This window comes from Electrona antarctica (assembly GCF_951216825.1).
Source record: "Electrona antarctica genome assembly, chromosome: 2".
Lineage (NCBI taxonomy): Eukaryota > Metazoa > Chordata > Actinopteri > Myctophiformes > Myctophidae > Electrona > Electrona antarctica.
Window position 1 is genome coordinate 12163802 of NC_136807.1, and position 23815 is coordinate 12187616.

General features: G+C 41.9%; 1 protein-coding gene across 6 annotated transcripts; it reads right to left on the minus strand.

Annotated features, from left to right (window-relative positions):
* Positions 1-10273: 10273 nt before the first annotated feature.
* On the minus strand, positions 10274-22016 carry LOC306938661 (BTB/POZ domain-containing protein KCTD20-like). Of its 6 annotated transcripts, none has more exons than XM_079522924.1 (8): positions 21796-22016; positions 19198-19358; positions 17986-18142; positions 17488-17590; positions 15649-15769; positions 14359-14556; positions 13262-13372; positions 10274-11842 (listed from the first exon to the last, which is right to left on the minus strand). In XM_079522924.1, the coding sequence occupies exons 1-8, from the start codon at positions 21894-21896 to the stop codon at positions 11517-11519; spliced, it is 1278 nt and encodes a 425-aa protein (XP_079379050.1). In that variant the 5' UTR covers positions 21897-22016; the 3' UTR covers positions 10274-11516. The 6 variants fall into 6 exon arrangements, with proteins under 6 accessions (XP_079379050.1, XP_079379049.1, XP_079379052.1 ...); XM_079522923.1 differs by having other exon boundaries at positions 19153-19358; XM_079522926.1 differs by lacking the exon at positions 19198-19358 and having other exon boundaries at positions 17986-18138.
* Between the last annotated feature and the right edge of the window lie 1799 nt (positions 22017-23815).

A 23815-nucleotide genomic window follows, 5' to 3' on the forward strand; every position in this document is an offset into this window, starting at 1 on the left:
CTTTTTTGACGTGCCAATGTCTGCCATTGAGCCCCATTGTAAATTTCTCAAATTTGAAAGCACTATATTTCTAAAACTATGAAACATTTCAAAGATTCCTTTTCAGGCAAACATGTCTACCGTAAGATGAACCTAAATAGGCTAGAATGGGGTTGCTAGGTGGAAGTATGTAGGTTTAGTAGCATGCCAAAGTTTGTGCTATTGCCATAGAGAATGCATTGGGCGTTTAAGTTAAATAACTCAAAAACTACAAAACATTTCAAAGTAAAAAGTTCCAGCATGTGTCTCCACAGTAAGCTGAATAATACAAAGTGTGAATGGAGTTTCTAGGTGAAAGTGCTTTTTTGACGTGCCAATGTCTGCCATTGAGCCCCATTGTAAATGTCTCAAATTTGAAAGCACTATATTTCTAAAACTATGAAACATTTCAAAGATTCCTTTTCAGGCAAACATGTCTACCGTAAGATGAACCTAAATAGGCTAGAATGGGGTTGCTAGGTGGAAGTATGTAGGTTTAGTAGCATGCCAAAGTTTGTGCTATTGCCATAGAGAATGCATTGGGCGTTTAAGTTAAATAACTCAGAAACTACAAAACATTTCAAAGTAAAAAGTTCCAGCATGTGTCTCCACAGTAAGCTGAATAATAAAAAGTGTGAATGGATTTTCTAGGTGAAAGTGCTTTTTTGACGTGCCAATGTCTGCCATTGAGCCCCATTGTAAATTTCTCAAATTTGAAAGCACTATATTTCTAAAACTATGAAACATTTCAAAGATTCCTTTTCAGGCAAACATGTCTACCGTAAGATGAACCTAAATAGGCTAGAATGGGGTTGCTAGGTGGAAGTATGTAGGTTTAGTAGCATGCCAAAGTTTGTGCTATTGCCATAGAGAATGCATTGGGCGTTTAAGTTAAATAACTCAGAAACTACAAAACATTTCAAAGTAAAAAGTTCCAGCATGTGTCTCCACAGTAAGCTGAATAATACAAAGTGTGAATGGAGTTTCTAGGTGAAAGTGCTTTTTTGACGTGCCAATGTCTGCCATTGAGCCCCATTGTAAATGTCTCAAATTTGAAAGCACTATATTTCTAAAACTATGAAACATTTCAAAGATTCCTTTTCAGGCAAACATGTCCACCGTAAGATGAACCTAAATAGGCTAGAATGGGGTTGCTAGGTGGAAGTATGTAGGTTTAGTAGCATGCCAAAGTTTGTGCTATTGCCATAGAGAATGCATTGGGCGTTTAAGTTAAATAACTCAGAAACTACAAAACATTTCAAAGTAAAAAGTTCCAGCATGTGTCTCCACAGTAAGCTGAATAATAAAAAGTGTGAATGGATTTTCTAGGTGAAAGTGCTTTTTTGACGTGCCAATGTCTGCCATTGAGCCCCATTTTAAATTTCTCAAATTTGAAAACTATATTTCTAAAACTATGAAACATTTCAAAGATTCCTTTTCAGGCAAACATGTCCACCGTAAGATGAACCTAAGTAGGCTAGAATGGGGTTGCTAGGTGTAAGTATGTAGGACTAGTAGCATGCCAAAGTTTGTGCTATTGCCATTGAGAATGCATTGGGTGTTTAAGTTAAATAACTCAGAAACTACAAAACCTTTCAAAGTAAAAAGTTCCAGCATGTGTCTCCACAGTAAGCTGAATAATAAAAAGTGTGAATGGAGTTTCTAGGTGAAAGTGCTTTTTTGACGTGCCAATGTCTGCCATTGAGCCCCATTGTAAATTTCTCAAATTTGAAAGCACTATATTTCTAAAACTATGAAACATTTCAAAGATTCCTTTTCAGGCAAACATGTCCACCGTAAGATGAACCTAAATAGGCTAGAATGGGGTTGCTAGGTGGAAGTATGTAGGTTTAGTAGCATGCCAAAGTTTGTGCTATTGCCATAGAGAATGCATTGGGCGTTTAAGTTAAATAACTCAGAAACTACAAAACATTTCAAAGTAAAAAGTTCCAGCATGTGTCTCCACAGTAAGCTGAAAAATAAAAAGTGTGAATGGAGTGTCTAGGTGAAAGTGCTTTTTTGAGGTGCCAATGTCTGCCATTGAGCCCCATTGTACATTTCTCAAATTTGAAAGCACTATATTTCTAAAACTATGAAACATTTCAAAGATTCCTTTTCAGGCAAACATATCCACCGTAAGATGAACCTAAATAGGCTAGAATGGGGTTGCTAGGTGGAAGTATGTAGGTTTAGTAGCATGCCAAAGTTTGTGCTATTGCCATAGAGAATGCATTGGGCGTTTAAGTTAAATAACTCAGAAACTACAAAACATTTCAAAGTAAAAAGTTCCAGCATGTGTCTCCACAGTAAGCTGAAAAATAAAAAGTGTGAATGGAGTGTCTAGGTGAAAGTGCTTTTTTGAGGTGCCAATGTCTGCCATTGAGCCCCATTGTACATTTCTCAAATTTGAAAGCACTATATTTCTAAAACTATGAAACATTTCAAAGATTCCTTTTCAGGCAAACATGTCCACCGTAAGATGAACCTAAATAGGCTAGAATGGGGTTGCTAGGTGGAAGTATGTAGGTTTAGTAGCATGCCAAAGTTTGTGCTATTGCCATAGAGAATGCATTGGGCGTTTAAGTTAAATAACTCAGAAACTACAAAACATTTAAAAGTAAAAAGTTCCAGCATGTGTCTCCACAGTAAGCTGAAAAATAAAAAGTGTGAATGGAGTGTCTAGGTGAAAGTGCTTTTTTGAGGTGCCAATGTCTGCCATTGAGCCCCATTGTACATTTCTCAAATTTGAAAGCACTATATTTCTAAAACTATGAAACATTTCAAAGATTCCTTTTCAGGCAAACATGTCCACCGTAAGATGAACCTAAATAGGCTAGAATGGGGTTGCTAGGTGGAAGTATGTAGGTTTAGTAGCATGCCAAAGTTTGTGCTATTGCCATAGAGAATGCATTGGGCGTTTAAGTTAAATAACTCAGAAACTACAAAACATTTCAAAGTAAAAAGTTCCAGCATGTGTCTCCACAGTAAGCTGAATAATAAAAAGTGTGAATGGAGTTTCTAGGTGAAAGTGCTTTTTTGACGTGCCAATGTCTGCGATTGAGCCCCATTGTAAATGTCTCAAATTTGAAAGCACTATATTTCTAAAACTATGAAACATTTCAAAGATTCCTTTTCAGGCAAACATGTCTACCGTAAGATGAACCTAAATAGGCTAGAATGGGGTTGCTAGGTGGAAGTATGTAGGTTTAGTAGCATGCCAAAGTTTGTGCTATTGCCATAGAGAATGCATTGGGCGTTTAAGTTAAATAACTCAGAAACTACAAAACATTTCAAAGTAAAAAGTTCCAGCATGTGTCTCCACAGTAAGCTGAATAATACAAAGTGTGAATGGAGTTTCTAGGTGAAAGTGCTTTTTTGACGTGCCAATGTCTGCCATTGAGCCCCATTGTAAATGTCTCAAATTTGAAAGCACTATATTTCTAAAACTATGAAACATTTCAAAGATTCCTTTTCAGGCAAACATGTTCACCGTAAGATGAACCTAAATAGGCTAGAATGGGGTTGCTAGGTGGAAGTATGTAGGTTTAGTAGCATGCCAAAGTTTGTGCTATTGCCATAGAGAATGCATTGGGCGTTTAAGTTAAATAACTCAGAAACTACAAAACATTTCAAAGTAAAAAGTTCCAGCATGTGTCTCCACAGTAAGCTGAATAATAAAAAGTGTGAATGGATTTTCTAGGTGAAAGTGCTTTTTTGACGTGCCAATGTCTGCCATTGAGCCCCATTTTAAATTTCTCAAATTTGAAAACTATATTTCTAAAACTATGAAACATTTCAAAGATTCCTTTTCAGGCAAACATGTCCACCGTAAGATGAACCTAAGTAGGCTAGAATGGGGTTGCTAGGTGTAAGTATGTAGGACTAGTAGCATGCCAAAGTTTGTGCTATTGCCATTGAGAATGCATTGGGTGTTTAAGTTAAATAACTCAGAAACTACAAAACATTTCAAAGTAAAAAGTTCCAGCATGTGTCTCCACAGTAAGCTGAATAATAAAAAGTGTGAATGGAGTTTCTAGGTGAAAGTGCTTTTTTGACGTGCCAATGTCTGCCATTGAGCCCCATTGTAAATTTCTCAAATTTGAAAGCACTATATTTCTAAAACTATGAAACATTTCAAAGATTCCTTTTCAGGCAAACATGTCCACCGTAAGATGAACCTAAATAGGCTAGAATGGGGTTGCTAGGTGGAAGTATGTAGGTTTAGTAGCATGCCAAAGTTTGTGCTATTGCCATAGAGAATGCATTGGGCGTTTAAGTTAAATAACTCAGAAACTACAAAACATTTCAAAGTAAAAAGTTCCAGCATGTGTCTCCACAGTAAGCTGAATAATAAAAAGTGTGAATGGAGTTTCTAGGTGAAAGTGCTTTTTTGACGTGCCAATGTCTGCGATTGAGCCCCATTGTAAATGTCTCAAATTTGAAAGCACTATATTTCTAAAACTATGAAACATTTCAAAGATTCCTTTTCAGGCAAACATGTCTACCGTAAGATGAACCTAAATAGGCTAGAATGGGGTTGCTAGGTGGAAGTATGTAGGTTTAGTAGCATGCCAAAGTTTGTGCTATTGCCATAGAGAATGCATTGGGCGTTTAAGTTAAATAACTCAGAAAGTACAAAACATTTCAAAGTAAAAAGTTCCAGCATGTGTCTCCACAGTAAGCTGAATAATACAAAGTGTGAATGGAGTTTCTAGGTGAAAGTGCTTTTTTGACGTGCCAATGTCTGCCATTGAGCCCCATTGTAAATGTCTCAAATTTGAAAGCACTATATTTCTAAAACTATGAAACATTTCAAAGATTCCTTTTCAGGCAAACATGTCCACCGTAAGATGAACCTAAATAGGCTAGAATGGGGTTGCTAGGTGGAAGTATGTAGGTTTAGTAGCATGCCAAAGTTTGTGCTATTGCCATAGAGAATGCATTGGGCGTTTAAGTTAAATAACTCAGAAACTACAAAACATTTCAAAGTAAAAAGTTCCAGCATGTGTCTCCACAGTAAGCTGAATAATAAAAAGTGTGAATGGATTTTCTAGGTGAAAGTGCTTTTTTGACGTGCCAATGTCTGCCATTGAGCCCCATTTTAAATTTCTCAAATTTGAAAACTATATTTCTAAAACTATGAAACATTTCAAAGATTCCTTTTCAGGCAAACATGTCCACCGTAAGATGAACCTAAGTAGGCTAGAATGGGGTTGCTAGGTGTAAGTATGTAGGACTAGTAGCATGCCAAAGTTTGTGCTATTGCCATTGAGAATGCATTGGGTGTTTAAGTTAAATAACTCAGAAACTACAAAACATTTCAAAGTAAAAAGTTCCAGCATGTGTCTCCACAGTAAGCTGAATAATAAAAAGTGTGAATGGAGTTTCTAGGTGAAAGTGCTTTTTTGACGTGCCAATGTCTGCCATTGAGCCCCATTGTAAATTTCTCAAATTTGAAAGCACTATATTTCTAAAACTATGAAACATTTCAAAGATTCCTTTTCAGGCAAACATGTCCACCGTAAGATGAACCTAAATAGGCTAGAATGGGGTTGCTAGGTGGAAGTATGTAGGTTTAGTAGCATGCCAAAGTTTGTGCTATTGCCATAGAGAATGCATTGGGCGTTTAAGTTAAATAACTCAGAAACTACAAAACATTTCAAAGTAAAAAGTTCCAGCATGTGTCTCCACAGTAAGCTGAAAAATAAAAAGTGTGAATGGAGTGTCTAGGTGAAAGTGCTTTTTTGAGGTGCCAATGTCTGCCATTGAGCCCCATTGTACATTTCTCAAATTTGAAAGCACTATATTTCTAAAACTATGAAACATTTCAAAGATTCCTTTTCAGGCAAACATATCCACCGTAAGATGAACCTAAATAGGCTAGAATGGGGTTGCTAGGTGGAAGTATGTAGGTTTAGTAGCATGCCAAAGTTTGTGCTATTGCCATAGAGAATGCATTGGGCGTTTAAGTTAAATAACTCAGAAACTACAAAACATTTCAAAGTAAAAAGTTCCAGCATGTGTCTCCACAGTAAGCTGAAAAATAAAAAGTGTGAATGGAGTGTCTAGGTGAAAGTGCTTTTTTGAGGTGCCAATGTCTGCCATTGAGCCCCATTGTACATTTCTCAAATTTGAAAGCACTATATTTCTAAAACTATGAAACATTTCAAAGATTCCTTTTCAGGCAAACATGTCCACCGTAAGATGAACCTAAATAGGCTAGAATGGGGTTGCTAGGTGGAAGTATGTAGGTTTAGTAGCATGCCAAAGTTTGTGCTATTGCCATAGAGAATGCATTGGGCGTTTAAGTTAAATAACTCAGAAACTACAAAACATTTAAAAGTAAAAAGTTCCAGCATGTGTCTCCACAGTAAGCTGAAAAATAAAAAGTGTGAATGGAGTGTCTAGGTGAAAGTGCTTTTTTGAGGTGCCAATGTCTGCCATTGAGCCCCATTGTACATTTCTCAAATTTGAAAGCACTATATTTCTAAAACTATGAAACATTTCAAAGATTCCTTTTCAGGCAAACATGTCCACCGTAAGATGAACCTAAATAGGCTAGAATGGGGTTGCTAGGTGGAAGTATGTAGGTTTAGTAGCATGCCAAAGTTTGTGCTATTGCCATAGAGAATGCATTGGGCGTTTAAGTTAAATAACTCAGAAACTACAAAACATTTCAAAGTAAAAAGTTCCAGCATGTGTCTCCACAGTAAGCTGAATAATAAAAAGTGTGAATGGAGTTTCTAGGTGAAAGTGCTTTTTTGACGTGCCAATGTCTGCGATTGAGCCCCATTGTAAATGTCTCAAATTTGAAAGCACTATATTTCTAAAACTATGAAACATTTCAAAGATTCCTTTTCAGGCAAACATGTCCACCGTAAGATGAACCTAAATAGACTAGAATGGGGTTGCTAGGTGGAAGTATGTAGGTGTAGTAGCATGCCAAAGTTCGTGCTATTGCCATAGAGAATGCATTGGGAGTTTAAGTTAAATAACTCAGAAACTACAAAACATTTAAAAGTAAAAAGTTCCAGCATGTGTCTCAACAGTAAGCTGGATAATAAAAAGTGTGAATGGAGTTTCTAGGTGAAAGTGTTTTTTTGACGTGCCAATGTCTGCCATTGAGCCCCATTGTAAATTTCTCAAATTTGAAAGCACTATATTTCTAAAACTATGAAACATTTCAAAGATTCCTTTTCAGGCAAACATGTCCACCGTAAGATGAACCTAAGTAGGCTAGAATGGGGTTGCTAGGTGTAAGTATGTAGGACTAGTAGTATGCCAAAGTTTGTGCTATTGCCATTGAGAATGCATTGGGTGTTTAAGTTAAATAACTCAGAAACTACAAAACATTTAAAAGTAAAAAGTTCCAGCATGTGTCTCCACAGTAAGCTGAATAATAAAACGTGTGAATGGAGTTTCTAGGTGAAAGTGCTTTTTGACGTGCCAATGTCTGCCATTGAGCCCCATTGTACATTTCTCAAATTTGAAAGCACTATATTTCTAAAACTATTAAACATTTCAAAGATTCCTTTTCAGGCAAACATGTCCACCGTAAGATGAACCTAAGTAGGCTAGAATGGGGTTGCTAGGTGTAAGTATGTAGGTTTAGTAGCATGCTAAAGTTTGTGCTATTGCCATAGAGAATGCATTGGGCGTTTAAGTTAAATAACTCAGAAACTACAAAACATTTCAAAGTAAAAAGTTCCAGCATGTGTCTCCACAGTAAGCTGAATAATAAAAAGTGTGAATGGAGTTTCTAGGTGAAAGTGCTTTTTTGACGTGCCAATGTCTGCCATTGAGCCCCATTGTAAATTTCTCAAATTTGAAAGCACTATATTTCTAAAACTATGAAACATTTCAAAGATTCCTTTTCAGGCAAACATGTCCACCGTAAGATGAACCTAAACAGGCTAGAATGGGGTTGCTAGGTGGAAGTATGTAGGTTTAGTAGCATGCCAAAGTTTGTGCTATTGCCATAGAGAATGCATTGGGCGTTTAAGTTAAATAACTCAGAAACTACAAAACATTTCAAAGTAAAAAGTTCCAGTATGTGTCTCCACAGTAAGCTGAATAATAAAAAGTATGAATGGAGTTTCTAGGTGAAAGTGCTTTTTTGACGTGCCAATGTCTGCCATTGAGCCCCATTGTAAATGTCTCAAATTTGAAAGCACTATATTTCTAAAACTATGAAACATTTCAAAGATTCCTTTTCAGGCAAACATGTCCACCATAAGATGAACCTAAGTAGGCTAGAATGGGGTTGCTAGGTGTAAGTATGTAGGACTAGTAGCATGCCAAAGTTTGTGCTATTGCCATTGAGAATGCATTGGGTGTTTAAGTTAAATAACTAAGAAACTACAAAACATTTCAAAGTAAAAAGTTCCAGCATGTGTCTCCACAGTAAGCTGGATAATTAAAAGTGTGAATGGAGTTTCTAGGTGAAAGTGCTTTTTTGACGTGCCAATGTCTGCCATTGAGCCCCATTGTAAATTTCTCAAATTTGAAAGCACTATATTTCTAAAACTATGAAACATTTCAAAGATTCCTTTTCAGGCAAACATGTCCACCGTAAGATGAACCTAAAATGGCTAGAATGGGGTTGCTAGGTGGAAGTATGTAGGACTAGCATCATGCCAAAAAAGCGTGACGAAAAAGCGTGACGTAAAAGCGTGACGAAAAAGCGTGACGAAAATAATACTGCATGGGGAGGCACTGGGGGGCGGGGAGGCACTGTGGGACACTGGGGGGCACTTGGGGGACACTGGGGAGGCACTGGGGGGACACTGGGGGGGCACCGGGGTTGACACTGAGGGGGCACTGCATGGGGAGGCACTGGGGGGGCACTGGGAGGGACAGACTCCACAGTAAGCTGAATAATAAAAAGTGTGAATGGAGTTTCTAGGTGAAAGTGCTTTTTTGACATACCAATGTCTGCCATTGAGCCCCATTGTACATTTCTCAAATTTGAAAGCACTACATTTCTAAAACTATGAAACATTTCAAAGATTCCTTTTCAGGCAAACATGTCCACCGTAAGATGAACCTAAATAGGCTAGAATGGGGTTGCTAGGTGGAAGTATGTAGGTTTAGTAGCATGCCAAAGTTTGTGCTATTGCCATAGAGAATGCATTTGGCGTTTAAGTTAAATAACTAAGAAACTACAAAACATTTAAAAGTAAAAAGTTCCAGCATGTGTCTCCACAGTAAGCTGAATAATAAAAAGTGTGAATGGAGTGTCTAGGTGAAAGTGCTTTTTTGAGGTGCCAATGTCTGCCATTGAGCCCCATTGTACATTTCTCAAATTTGAAAGCACTATATTTCTAAAACTATGAAACATTTCAAAGATTCCTTTTCAGGCAAACATGTCCACCGTAAGATGAACCTAAATAGGCTAGAATGGGGTTGCTAGGTGGAAGTATGTAGGTTTAGTAGCATGCCAAAGTTTGTGCTATTGCCATAGAGAATGCATTTGGCGTTTAAGTTAAATAACTAAGAAACTACAAAACATTTAAAAGTAAAAAGTTCCAGCATGTGTCTCCACAGTAAGCTGAATAATAAAAAGTGTGAATGGAGTGTCTAGGTGAAAGTGCTTTTTTGAGGTGCCAATGTCTGCCATTGAGCCCCATTGTACATTTCTCAAATTTGAAAGCACTATATTTCTAAAACTATGAAACATTTCAAAGATTCCTTTTCAGGCAAACATGTCCACCGTAAGATGAACCTAAATAGGCTAGAATGGGGTTGCTAGGTGGAAGTATGTAGGTTTAGTAGCATGCCAAAGTTTGTGCTATTGCCATAGAGAATGCATTGGGCGTTTAAGTTAAATAACTCAGAAACTACAAAACATTTCAAAGTAAAAAGTTCCAGCATGTGTCTCCACAGTAAGCTGAATAATAAAAAGTGTGAATGGAGTTTCTAGGTGAAAGTGCTTTTTTGACGTGCCAATGTCTGCCATTGAGCCCCATTGTAAATATCTCAAATTTGAAAGCACTAGATTTCTAAAACTATGAAACATTTCAAAGATTCCTTTTCAGGCAAACATGTCCACCGTAAGATGAACCTAAATAGGCTAGAATGGGGTTGCTAGGTGGAAGTATGTAGGTTTAGTAGCATGCCAAAGTTTGTGCTATTGCCATAGAGAATGCATTGGGCGTTTAAGTTAAATAACTCAAAAACTACAATGTAGGCAATGTGGTTTAGGAGTAGGACAGACCTTACAGAATGTGTCACATCACATATTGCACATGACAACTCAGTATAATGCATTTTAATTTCTTCCAAGGCGCACAACAGGTTGGACAGGCTGTGAATGCATATTTAAACAAGATCTGACAACAAATGTTCCCCCTCCCCCATACAGTTGTCATGTTTCCATGGAATGTACAGTACATTGGTTTTCACTCATAGGCCTACAGTATTATACGACGTTTGCATGCCTACAGCAGTAACCAAAACAAGTGGCACTGAATATATTTTGAATGCATAGACGAGACGACATAACAGAACATCAAAACATTTGTTGCATATTCCGCACATAGATTAAGTGTATAGAAAAGCTCTTCCCAGCAGTGGCTACAAAAAGGGTTCACCCCCTTTAATTTCTACAACTTGGCCTTCGGAATGGGATGAATATTCAGAAAGATGCATCAAGTATAAAATTCCCAATAAGATAAGACTATCCCATTAATAGATTGTAAAATAAGTCACCCCACTCACTGACTAAAAGTTTCCTTTGAGGAAGTTTTATAAGGTGTTTCATAGTGTTTCAGAATGCTGAAGCACAGCGGTGGATATTTAAAAGCAAACAATCCTGTCACCATTTGAAAATACATCCTGTTAATCACTAGGTTGTGCTATGTCCAATTTAGTAAAATTATAGGAGAGGAGAAATTGTGCTAACTTTACTGCACACACTATGTTTTCCACATAAGGTGATTTTTATACTTAAATAAAGTGCATATCTTTATATACCAGTTTGACAGTACATATTTCATAACAAACATCCCAAAATAAATGCATTTTGAAGTAATTTTGTAGCCCGAAAAATGTGCAAAAAGTCAAAGGGGGTGAATACTCTTTTATGAGATCGACATTCAACACTAGGACTGGTCTTAAACAATGGGTTGTTCATTCCAAACTATGAGGAAAAAGTGTCAGTTTTCTAACACATGTAGCCCTCTGGAAACACTGACAGTCTCGCCGGAAGGAGTACTACAAACCTCAGGACGCCCCTCTGTGATACAATCCCTCATTTTAGGAGGATGTGCAAAACCCTCTACTAAAAACAGCCGGCAGTCCTTTCAAAAAAACTCATCTTCAAATCAGGCAACCAACCCACAACTTGGTTCAGCAGACGATCCATCCAATCCCGCCATCTAGTCGGTCTGTCCTCGCTGGGACGTCACAGCGAGGGGTATAGCAGCAGCACATTCGACCGGACATTGAGAGAGAGGTAATACAGTGGGTCGCGGACGGCCTCTCAGAGAGAGAGAGACTCAGCTGTCGTTGTGGTCCGCTGTGGTCTGGGAGAGGAGGGGCGGTAGGCGTGAGGGGGCGGGGCCGTTGAGCCTGTCCAACTCGTCCACCTGGGGCACGGCCGCGGCGCCCACCCAGGCGGCCAACCCGCCGTCCCCCGGCTCACCGCCCGGCGCCGCCAGGTTGGGGACGCTCTTGCTGCGCACGCACTGGAAGTCCACGTGGCGGCTCTTCCCTTCCTCTTTCTCCCAGGAGAGCTGGATGAACGGCCTCTGGACGTAGTTGTAGATGACCTCCGACCTGCCGCCCGGGCGCCGCTTCACCTTCTCCTTACAGGTGGGATATCCTGGGAATATAATGAGGGGAGAATGAAGAAAAAAAAGGAATAGACCGTTTCACATGGTAGCGTTTTGAAACGCTGAGGAAGGCCGGCGTGCCGAAACGCGTCCGTTTCTCTAGGTAGACTGCTGCTGCGTGTTCGTTAAAAGTCACACCTGTGTGAACTGAGCGGTGCAACAGTACTGTACTCTACTGTACTTCTCGTACAAGCCCTCCTCCCTGGCCTATGTGTGTGTGTGTGTACCATCGTTAATGTAGTAGGTGCATATTTGAGATGCATTTGCTGTCGATTATGTGCTTGATCGCAACGATCAAGCGTGTGTACAAGGAGGCTCTAGTGTGTGCGAGACGCTGCGCAACAGTGCCATCCAGTGGTATTGCTGAGGTGTTTCAGCTGTCCGTGCTCGGACAGACACAGAGACACGCATACATAGGGAGGGACACGCATAGCTGCGTAATGAGGCACCGCTCAAAAATAAAGAAGTTAATCAGAAACTATACTCAAGAGTGCAGATATTTCTTTTTTCATTGCATCTTCGACGAAGAATCTGCGATGCCAAGACTCCCCCTAAGTAGAGCGCGCCTTCTCCTAACGTTTTTTGTTCTAATATGAGGCGAGGAGAGAACCAGGGTTATTGTAGTTAACTAAAACTAATGAAATAACAAAAAGACAAAAAAATAAATAATAATAATAACATTAGTTAACTGAAGCAAGAAAATAGATAACTAACTGAAACTGTTATTATGCGTTGATAAAACTAATTAAAAACGAACTAAAATGTCCTTAGTTTTAGTCATTGTCAACAGCCAATATTTGTCTGTAAAAATAGAGAAAATTGACAATCTGCAAGCTCACAACAAGTGTTGAATCATTTTTGAGCGGTGCCTAACCACTCCAATGACAGCTGCGTGTGCGTGTGTCCGTACTGTATGTCTGTCTGTATGCATGTACAGTATGTCCCTGGAACAACATAATTGCAGATGGGGTCCTTGGGTCCTTGACATGAAATACTCTGAGAACCACCGACATAGAAACATACAGTAGGGTTTTTCAGAAAACGGTCATGATTTAGAACAGGGGTTCTCAACCCGTGGGTCCCGACCCCTAGGGGGGCCGCCAAATTATTTTGGGGGGTCCCCAAATTATTTTCATTTTTTTTTTTTTTTTGCAAGTGAATGGCTGGAAAATATTAATTGTTTACATGGTACACAGAGTACATGCATACACTTTCCTTAATGATTATATCTGGTTTCAGTATTTATTTGATGATTTGTATTGGTGGTGAGGAGGGGGGCGGGACGGGGTTCCCGAGACATGGCCAAAGCTTTTCCAGGGGTCCCCAGCCAAAAACGTTGAGAACCCCTGATTTAGAAGACATTTGTAGAATCGTGTGCTCAGGTCTAAATGGGTTAACCTCTTGCTCACCTTCGATTCCTATCCTGATATTCTTGAGGCCTCTCTCCTTCAGCAGGGCCTTGGCCACGTCTCTGTTCTCGATGTACTTGAAGAAGCGATACAGCTTGGAGCTGTACAGGACTGGAAAAGAAACACCATGTCAGTAAGTAGAGAAGAAACACCATGTCAGTAGAGCTTTGAGCTGTACAGGACTGGAGGAGAAACAACATGTCAGTAGAGCTTTGAGCTGTACAGGACTGGAGGAGAAACAACATGTCAGTAATAGAGCTTGGAGCTGTACAGGACTAGAGAAGAAACACCATGTCAGTAGAGCTTTGAGCTGTACAGGACTGGAGGAGAAACAACATGTCAGTAATAGAGCTTGGAGCTGTACAGGACTAGAGAAGAAACACCATGTCAGTAGAGCTTTGAGCTGTACAGGACTGGAGGAGAAACACCATGTCAGTAGAGCTTTGAGCTGTACAGGACTGGAGGAGAAACACCATGTCAGTAATAGAGCTTTGAGCTGTACAGGACTAGAGAAGAAACACCATGTCAGTAATAGAGCTTTGAGCTGTACAGGACTGGAGGAGAAACAACATGTCAGTAATAGAGCTTTGAGCTGTACAGGACTGGAGGAGAAACACCATGTCAGTAATAGAGCTTAGAGCTGTACAGAACTAGAGAAGAAACACCATGTCAGTAATAGAGCTTGGAGCTGTACAGGACTGGAGGAGAAACACCATGTCAGTAATAGAGCTTAGAGCTGTACAGAACTAGAGAAGAAACACCATGTCAGTAATAGAGCTTGGAGCTGTACAGGACTGGAGGAGAAACACCATGTCAGTAATAGAGCTTGGAGCTGTACAGGACTAGAGAAGAAACACCATGACAGTAATAGAGCTTGGAGCTGTACAGGACTGGGGAAACATTGCCGAGACATTGCCAAAGCATTTCCGGGGGTCCCCGGCCAAAAACGTTGAGAACCCCTGTATTAGTCGACGAAATCAACACTGGTTGTGGACAGAGTGACTGGTGGTGGTGCTCGTAGGTGCATAGCGTAACGTAGCGTAGCATAGCGTAGCATAACGTAGCATAGCGTAGGTGCATAGCGTAACGTAACGTACTCTGGGAGTACTCCTCCCCCATGGGAGGAGGGTGCTCCTCGTCCCAGTCCACGATATCATCCTCGGCCAGCACCACGATGTGGCACTCCCTCTCTCCTCCCTGGGCACACGCCACCATGGCTGGCATCACCAGCTCCTCCAGGAAGCCCTCGAACTGCCGTCGCGCGCCATCGTTGGACAGCTCGTGAAGCAGGGCACCTGGAACGAGGCAGGGGGAACGACAACAACAACAATAAGCGGGGGTGGAAAAAGTACTCACATTTGTTCAGCTCATGAAATGTAAGCCACCTAGTCATCAATCCAAAAGCCAATGGGAGTCTGACCCCACACTCTGAAACGCTGCCAGCCAATCGCGTAGTAGCGACCTAGTCATGATTGGCTGCCTCCTAAGCTATGACACGCGCACTGCGGAAGTCTAATGGTATGAGTTAACTGGAGAGCAGGAAAAAAACAAACAAGAATTGATGACAGTCATATAATTACCAGCTGGCTTAATTCAATTCAGGCCCTTAGGTCCGCGGGTACAGTGACTGAGACTGAGACTCAAATGTGTTACTGTTACCCATTAAATCAGCGGGTCTGCTCATGGCAGGCCAGTGTTTAGCTGCGCTCAAAGTAGTTACCCTAAAGAATTCTGAGGCAACATGGCGGTGTCCGGATTATTATTTCTGTTGTTTTTACAACGAATTCTACATGGATTTTATTGTTTATAAATGATTGCGTCTGGATTTTTCCCGATTTTAGCGTTTCATGGCGTTTAGACGATGGGTTGTTGTTGCTGGCTGCAATGCTGTCCCATTGGCCTAGAGGTCGGCTAGAGGTCAAAAGTGTGTGGTTGCCTAGAGACGAGTCAGCCAATCAGGACCATAGGTCGCTACTACAGCAAGAGACAAGGCAGCCAATCGGTGGCTACTACAGCAAGTGGGCGTGGAAGCCAAGGCGAGAGAAAATAGACCAGCTGTGCTTACACACCAGCTGCTAAAAAGGGGGACAGATGCACAACGGAGACAGCGCTTGTTTCACCTGACAAATATGACTATGTAAAAATGTCTTGTTTACTTAATAAGTAAAAGTGTAAAAGCAAAAGTACTGCAATATAGAAAAAGGTAAAAGTCCGGAATTCTAAATTGACTTGAGTAAAAGTACAAAAGTGTCGTCAAATGTACTTAAAGTACAAAAAGTACTCATGATGCGGAATGTCCCATTTCAGGTTTTCAAATGTATAGAAATCTTTTGAAAATAGCCCATCTACAAGCAGTGAAGATAGAGGCGACGTTGAGAATTACTGACTGAGGTCGCGACATTTGACTGTGCTGGCGTTGAAGTTGATGCAGAGGTAATCACAGGCCTCCCTGAGCTCTGCCACCAAGATGCCATCTGGACACTTCATCACCCCTGTCTGGTAGAAGGTCTGACACACAGAGAGCAGAAACATTAATGTCTGGTAGAAGGTCTGACACACAAGAGAGCAGAAACATTAATGTCTGGTAGAAGGTCTGACACACAGAGAGCAGAAACATTAATGTCTGGTAGAAGGTCTGACACACAGAGAGCAGAAACATTAATGTCTGGTAGAAGGTCTGACACACAGAGAGCAGAAACATTAATGTCTGGTAGAAGGTCTGACACACAGAGAGCAGAAACATTAATGTCTGGTAGAAGGTCTGACACACAGAGAGCAGAAACATTAATGTCTGGTAGAAGGTCTGACACACAGAGAGCAGAAACATTAATGTCTGGTAGAAGGTCTGACACACAGAGAGCAGAAACATTCATGTCTGGTAGAAGGTCTGACACACAGAGCAGAAACACTAATGATGGAGTGCCCTGATTCCCCCCCCCACCTTATAACATGATCATCAGGTATGATTATACTAGGAGAAAGATGTTTTTTTTTTTTACAGAAAGTGTTACAATTATTATGTTTTAATGTGGCCACACCCACCAGTTCATTACGTATGCCTGGACTGAACTGAAGCCACACCCACAGCTGTTGTATGATAAAGGGAGAGGGGATGATATTGTGATGTCACTGTCATTTCGATTGGGCCTTTTGACTCAAAAGGCTTTCAGCTTTCAGCTTTCAGGAAGAAACCAAAAAATACACAGGGAAGACATATTTCAATATTCTAACCACACCTGGGGGTCTACTAGAGTAATGTTAACTCCATAGACACATACCAGTAAGACGAGGCACTAATAACTTTGGGGCAGGCCCGTCTAGAGTTTAAATTGACAGGTATCAGTCAAAAAGGAGACATCGAAGAGGAAGGATGGATGGGGAAGGATCAACATATGGAATGTCAGAACAGGTTAGCTCCATAGGGGATCTAAGGGTTTGAGGTCAGATGTAGAGTTGCTGGCCAATATTGATGACATCTCTCCCTGATGATGTCACGTGATGTCACGTGCTCCATCCCTGATGATGTCACGTGATTTCACGTGCTCCATCCCTGATGATGTCACGTGATGTCACGTGCCCGACCAACCAACCAACACACACACACACACTGACGGGAAATGCACAATTCCATAGTTACCCATGGAGGCCCAGGGCGGAGATCTCCGTCAAGTTCAAGTTCATGGTCAAGTGCCCAAGGCAGAGATTGATAAATAGGACGGAGATTAATGATATCAAAACCGATCACATCGCTCCACAGCCTAGGAGCGCTTGTTGCCCAATCCTCGATGACACGCAAGAGTGACACGTCATCGAAAATGTTCAGCTGACGAAAACGAAAATCTTGAAACGTTCATAACTCGCGATCTAAATCATCCCGTCTAATTCTGAAAAAAGATCCTGTGTGCTAGTCGCGATAGATGTATTCTTACCTCCCGTTGTTGTCGATCGACTCTAGAGTGGTGTGGCTATTGTTAGCTGCTACACAGACATTCACAACAACTTCCGGTGCGCCGGTAAAAGTGGTCCGGGCGCTATAAATGATGGGCACATTTTAGTAATGGATTAAATAGGTGCGGGCAAGCAAGGTGTTACTGCGACCTTTGGAAAAAATCACGGCACTCCATCTTTAAATACCAGCTTCTGGCATACAAGTGTTATTGATAAGAGAGAGAGAGGGGAGAGAGGATAGGGAGAGAGAGAGGAGGGGGGAAGAGAGAGAGACTCACCAGTATAACCTGAAAGATGTTGGCGCTGATGCCCTCAGCCAGTTCATATTCTCCTTTCACATTGGGCCTGGTGAAGTTGTGCTGCCTGGCCGGCCCAAACATTCTGAAACAATAATCGCTTTTATTTTACCTCTAGATGTATTTTTTGGCAGTTTGTTAGACTGAGCGGGACGTAATGACGAGAAAACCAAACAAATAATGTAAAGAAATGTAATAAATAAAAAAATCAGTTTCCCTGTATATTATCATCATATTCTTAGAATACTGGTTACATCAATTTGACACCCCCGCTACACTGGTAGCTGGTTAGGTTAGGGTTTGCGGTAGGTTGTCGGTCTAATGACAGTCGGACCAATAGTATGTCTAAACTAAAGCCTGTATACCCTTCCCGAAAAGTACCTCCCCAGCATGGTGTCTGGATGTGAAAAGTACCTCCCCAGCATGGTGTCTGGATGTGAAAAGTACCTCCCCAGCATGGTGTCTGGATGTGAACAGTACCTCCCCAGCATGGTGTCTGGATGTGCGGTGAAGGTGGCAGGATCCACCACAAAGTGCCTGCTCTCCACCACCAGCGTGACCCTCTCATGGTTGGCGGCGGCTGCAGGGTTCTGTCTCCTCTCCTTCAGTCCACTCATCTCTTTGCTTCTCCACCTACCTCTTGGACACAGGAGACAACATCCTGCTACTTATACTGTGTGTCGGCAGTTCTCCAACCTTTTTAGATTGGTAAATGGTGCATTTATATAGCGCCTTTATCCAAGGCGCTTTACAGAGATTGCAAGTGCATTACATTCACCCATTGACACACCGATGGCCGCAGAAACCATGCAAGGCACCAACCTGCACATCGGGAGCAATTTGGGGTTCAGAGTCTTGCTCAAGGACACTTCAACACTAACTCTGGGGGAGCCCAGGTTCGAACTGGGAACCTTGCGATTCCCGTCCGGCGTCCGGTCACTCTACCCCTGAGCCACTGACGAGGCTCAAGGAGGCCCCCAGTTCAAGCACAATGCCACGGGCTCCACGTTTCATATTACCTTTTGTTAATTTAATGAGTTAATTTAACTCCCAAGAGTGTAGAAATGGAACCAAATGGACCTGTAAGTAAGGGTCGCTCTTGGAGTTACAGACCCATACGGGCCGATCATTTGCTCCCTAACTATTAATCATTGAGTGCGGGACCCGCTGGATCCCCACCAAGGACCCCTGGGGGTCGCCGGACCCCACTTTGAGAACCGCTGCTATGTTTGTCTCAGTGGTTCCCAAACGTTTTCATGTCAAGGACCCCCAAATTGACACTAATTAGCCCGCGGACCCCCATTTGAAAAGATATGCCAGGGACCACCATGAGAGAAGATTTTTACGGCTCTAGCAGTGATTCTCAACCCATTTAATTGCAAGTACCCCAGTTTGACATGCTTGCATTAGGCTACGGATCCCCATTTAATGTCATTTATATCTCTGAGATCCCAATTTACTGTATATTGTAAAATCAATGTTAATTTAACTACACTCTCAGAGTTACAGACCCACAAGGGTCCATTTGGTTACAAACTATCATTTAGCTGGGGACCCCCTGGAACTCCCTCAAGGACCCCTAGGGGTCCCCGGACCCCACTTTGGGAACCACTGGTTTATAACATTAAGATTAATATTAAACAGTACCTCTCAAATAGCTGGCTTTTAAACAGAAATAGAGAGAAAGAAAACCTGTTGGTTTGTCTTCCTGTCTTCTATAAGTGGATCTGGACCCTTTCAGATCAGCACAGCACTGGGCCTTCTGAGATCTGGACACTTTCAGATCAGCACAGCACTGGGCCTTCTGAGATCTGGACACTTTCAGATCAGCACAGCACTGGGCCTTCTGAGATCTGGAACGTCAGAAAAAACATCATTATTGTTGAGAAGGTCTGCAACTATAATCCGCTAATTTCAAATGATCCTATTGATTTATAATCGACCAAATCAATTAACCACTTAAGCTCTATTTTATACTTATCGTACAACAAAGAGTGAAAATAGCTGATCTACAAGCTCTCCTATGGCTTTTGTAACTGATTATTTCATTATTTTATAATCTACACTTTGATCAAAGGCTTTAATGTCCTGCATTGCTATAATTGAATGTATTTTTGTACTGTGTTATTGCATGATATGTATGGCCTGGGACTGGGAGCTATGCCTGTAAGGCCATGGGCCCTATTTTTGTCTGTGCTAAACCCATAGCAAACTTCGTTCCTACTCTCACCTATGGTCATGAAGTGTGGGGTCATGACCGAAAGAATAAGGTCGCGAATACTAGCGGCCTAAATGAGTTTTCTTTGACGGGTGGCAGGCATCTCCCTTAGAGATAGGGTGAGAAGTTCAGTCACACGAGAGAGACTCGGAGTAGAACCGCTGCCCCTCCGCCTGGAAAGGAGCCAGCTTAGGTGGTTTGGGCATCTGGTTAGGATGCCTCTCGGACGTCTCCCTATAGGGAGGTCCTCGACCCACTGGGAGGAGACCCCGGGGCAGACCAAGGCGCAGTTGGAGGAGACACATCGACTCACTGTCCTTGGAACGTCTCGGGATCCCCAGGAGGAAGTCACTAATGTTGCTCTGGAGAGGGAAGTCTGGAGCACTCTGGTGGAGCTGTTGCCCCCGTGACCCGACTACGGATAAGCGGTTGAAGATGGATGGATGGATAAACCCCTTATCCCTAAACCTCTTTACCTTTTTTTTTGCTATTTTGAAAAACATTAAAATTGTTCAACTATATAGCCGATCTACAAGGACCTGCACATACCTTATTGTCGTACTTCCCTTAGGCAGTTCTCAATAGGATATAGACGGTCTACTCTTTGGAATGCTGCTGATCCTAGACTGAAACAATCTCCATTTTTGCTAGTCTTTAAAGCAAACTACAAAGAAATGCTCTTATCCAAAACGCAGTAGTTTAATTGACAGTTGGTTTATTTTTGAGTGGATCTGCAGATAGGTTGTTATTATGCTTGTAATATATATTTTGTAATATATATCATTTTTTATTGTATTTAAGCATATCTATATTACTGGTATTTTTGGGTTTACATTTAATGATTGTCACCATATAGCCTACACTAGTGTTTTTTGAGTGGTGTAAACCACTCCTACAACTGACAACTGGCTTTTGAACCCTGTTCACCCGGGTGAACAGGGTTTTTTTTCTGTGCAGAAAAATGAGCATGGTTGCTATGTTCACCCTGTTCACCCGGGTGTGATTTCATTACGTCAGACATGATGTCATTACGTCAGACAGGCTATATAAGACCTTACACCACTCAGTTCACACGGGTGTGATTTTTTATTTAGCAGTGAAATGTCCCTTTAATCTTGATTTTGTTCATGTATTCTATCTAAAGCTAAATTCTTTAAAGGAAATGCATAAGTGTGGATCAGCTCACATCAGCATTATGGGTTCAGCTAGTTCCACATATACTAATAATGGATACACTTGAACTAAAACATATGCAATAGCATATTATAAATATAGCATGTCAGAGAGAACAAACGATTTGCTGCAACAACAAAGTATAAATTCATGTCAAAATCATACATTGAGAAGAATACATATCACACACACACACACACACACACACACACACACACACAAGCCCAATATAGAAGAACATTTATACAAAATAAAATAAAAATAAGCACACATATAGCCCATGCACTCGAACATCATCAACGTGGCATGACATATGTTTCATAATTTCAGGCTAATTCACCAACTATTTACTGATTAACGAGCACAAATACAAACCGCAGCGCAGAGTTGTATGATTTTAAGCCAAATTTCCCAATACAAACAGACTTCCTGTTGCAATACTAGTAATCCATGAACCTATCATCCGATAGCAGTCATTGAGCCGTTAGTACCGTATGATCCGCAGGGTGCCATGGTGCCAGCTAAACGCGGTTTAAAACGACCAAACAATTCAAATGTACCAGATGCTGTGACATTTTAATGACATCAGCATTGCAGAATGTGCGGTGCAGGTATCGGCCTGCGATATAAAGAATGAATTCGCTCATTTAGCTGTTTTTATACGTACACAAACACACATACTGTCCGGTTGCTTTTATTTTACAGCAATTGATTCGATAACAAATAAGTCATCTGTCTCCGATACAGATGTTCGGTGGCGGGCGGTGCTGCTGCAGGCAGAGCTCTGGATGACATTATTGGGCTAAAAGGCACAAAATAACGCATATAGTAATGTGAACGAGGACAAGTTATGGATGCTACATGTTGAATGTAAAAGAAAAAAACACGCCAGAACTCACGTCAGTTTCATGCTGCTCTCGCCGCTGCTGCCACTGCGACAGAGACGCGCATGGCCCAGGTCCGGTCCACTGTTTGTGTTCAGACGGTGGGTCCACCTCATCGGGGTTCGGTCCGGTGCTGTGCCATGTCTCTCTTCATAAAGCCTTACCTAGGCGGAGTGAGTGTGTGTGTGTGTGTGTGTGTCACTGACACGGTGTGTGCGTGTCACTGTGTGTGTGTGTGTGTGTATGTGTGTGCGCGCTCGCCCCTCCAGATCGCACACTCTAATTATGTCAAGTCACCCAAAACGAAACACACTTCCGGTCAAGTGTTTCAAAATAAAATAAACGTATCCATGACATAAAGAGATATAATTTTTAAAGGAACTATAGCCCTATGGTCCCTTATGGTATTGTTTTTGTACCCTTTCTTAGGGTGGCGCTATAGCACTAAATTGAAAATGGTAAAACTTGAACAGGCATAGCTCAGTTCATATAACCAGTCGGTTTGACTTTCGTGTTCTGACTTTTGACCTCTGACCTTTAGATCACCCAACACCCACTATTTTGAATTATAAATAACTAGAACTCGACCGGCCTTTGGCCGGTCTCGCTCTAGCGCCACGCCACGCCATCCAGGTGGCCAGTTGTCCGGGTGGCCACTCATCCAGGTGGCCAGTTGGTGGCCACTCATCCAGGTGGTGGCCACTCATCCAGGTGGCCAGTTGGTGCCCACTCATCCAGGTGGCCAGTTGGTGCCCACTCATCCAGGTGGCCAGTTGGTGCCCACTCATCCAGTTGTCCAGGTGGTCACTGTGCTACTCAGTCTGGAAAGTCTCCTATTCTCCACAGGTAGGCGGGACATATGAAGGTTGAAATGGAACCGTGGCTTCTGATTGGTCTGTGGTGCAGGTTGAGGAAAAACACCAGTTTGATGTTGTATCAACTTGCGCACTGCGCAGCTACTGCTGTTGTCCTGCAACGTCCCCTCATCATTCACTAAACTCACCCCACACAGCAGTCACTTTTTGTACTACTGAATCTGACAGTGGACTACTGAATAGTTAACTTTTTTCCGTAGGTTTTTACTCTCAAGTCTCGAACGGCGGTATTATTTTCAACAGTGAGAAGCATGGACAGAGTGGCGCTGGCTGATGACGCATCAGCAACAACGTGGCTACGTAACAGTTGAAGTTATGAAATGCGAGTCAAGCAGCCTCTGTCCAGACTGAGTAGCGCAGTGACAATTCACAATCACGGAATGCAGCGATTCAGGCTGGAATCCAGGCTAGACTTGTTCAGTGAGACTATTTGGGTGCGGTACTGTACCGTACTGTACCATACTGCACTGTACTGTACCGTACCAAACTGCACTGTATTGTACTGTACGAGACCCGTACCATACTGTAATGTACTGTACCATACTGTACATACCGTACTGTACTTAAATGTATTGTATGCCATACTGTACCATACTGTGCTGTACCATACTGTATTCCATACTGTACTGTACCATACTGGATCGTACTGTACTGTACCATACTGTAGTATACAGGATCTCCTCACTGGTCAACAAAAACACCTTGAAGACCCTAACAGGAGCCCACGTACAAAGGTTTCTTTGACTATACATGCACCTCTCGGTTAACCTGACTCCGCCAGATGGGGCAGCAGAGAGTACACTGGGTTCCCCCCTCCTGCTCCCATCTGGGAACTCTCAGGCAGACTTGATGCCCGGCCACAAAACGGCCTGGCCAATCAGCAGCAGCTAGAAGCTAGAAGCTGCTGCTAGAAGCTGCTGCTGATTGGCCAGGCCATTTTGTGGCCAGGCATCAAGTCTGCCTGAGAGTTCCCAGATGGGAGCAGGAGGGGGGAACCCAGTGTACTCTCTGCTGCCCCATCTGGCGGAGTCAGGTTACCTCTCGGTACCACAGCACAGACTTCCCAAAACAAACTGGTCAGGCTACTACTTGGCCTCACTCCCCGAACCCACCTCACCCCTGCCCAGAGTACAGCATCTTGCAATGGGTCTGGTCCAAAA

Excerpts from the sequence above, each read along its gene's own strand:
- LOC306938661 (XM_079522923.1), bottom strand. The coding sequence starts at position 21,896 with ATGAGGTGGACCCACCGTCTGAACACAAACAGTGGACCGGACCTGGGC. Across the intron at positions 18,143-19,152 it reads AAAAGCCAGCTATTTGAGAG|GTAGGTGGAGAAGCAAAGAG; the intron begins GTACTGTTTAAT and ends TGTGTCCAAGAG. Across the intron at positions 17,591-17,985 it reads CCAGACACCATGCTGGGGAG|AATGTTTGGGCCGGCCAGGC; the intron begins GTACTGTTCACA and ends TTATTGTTTCAG.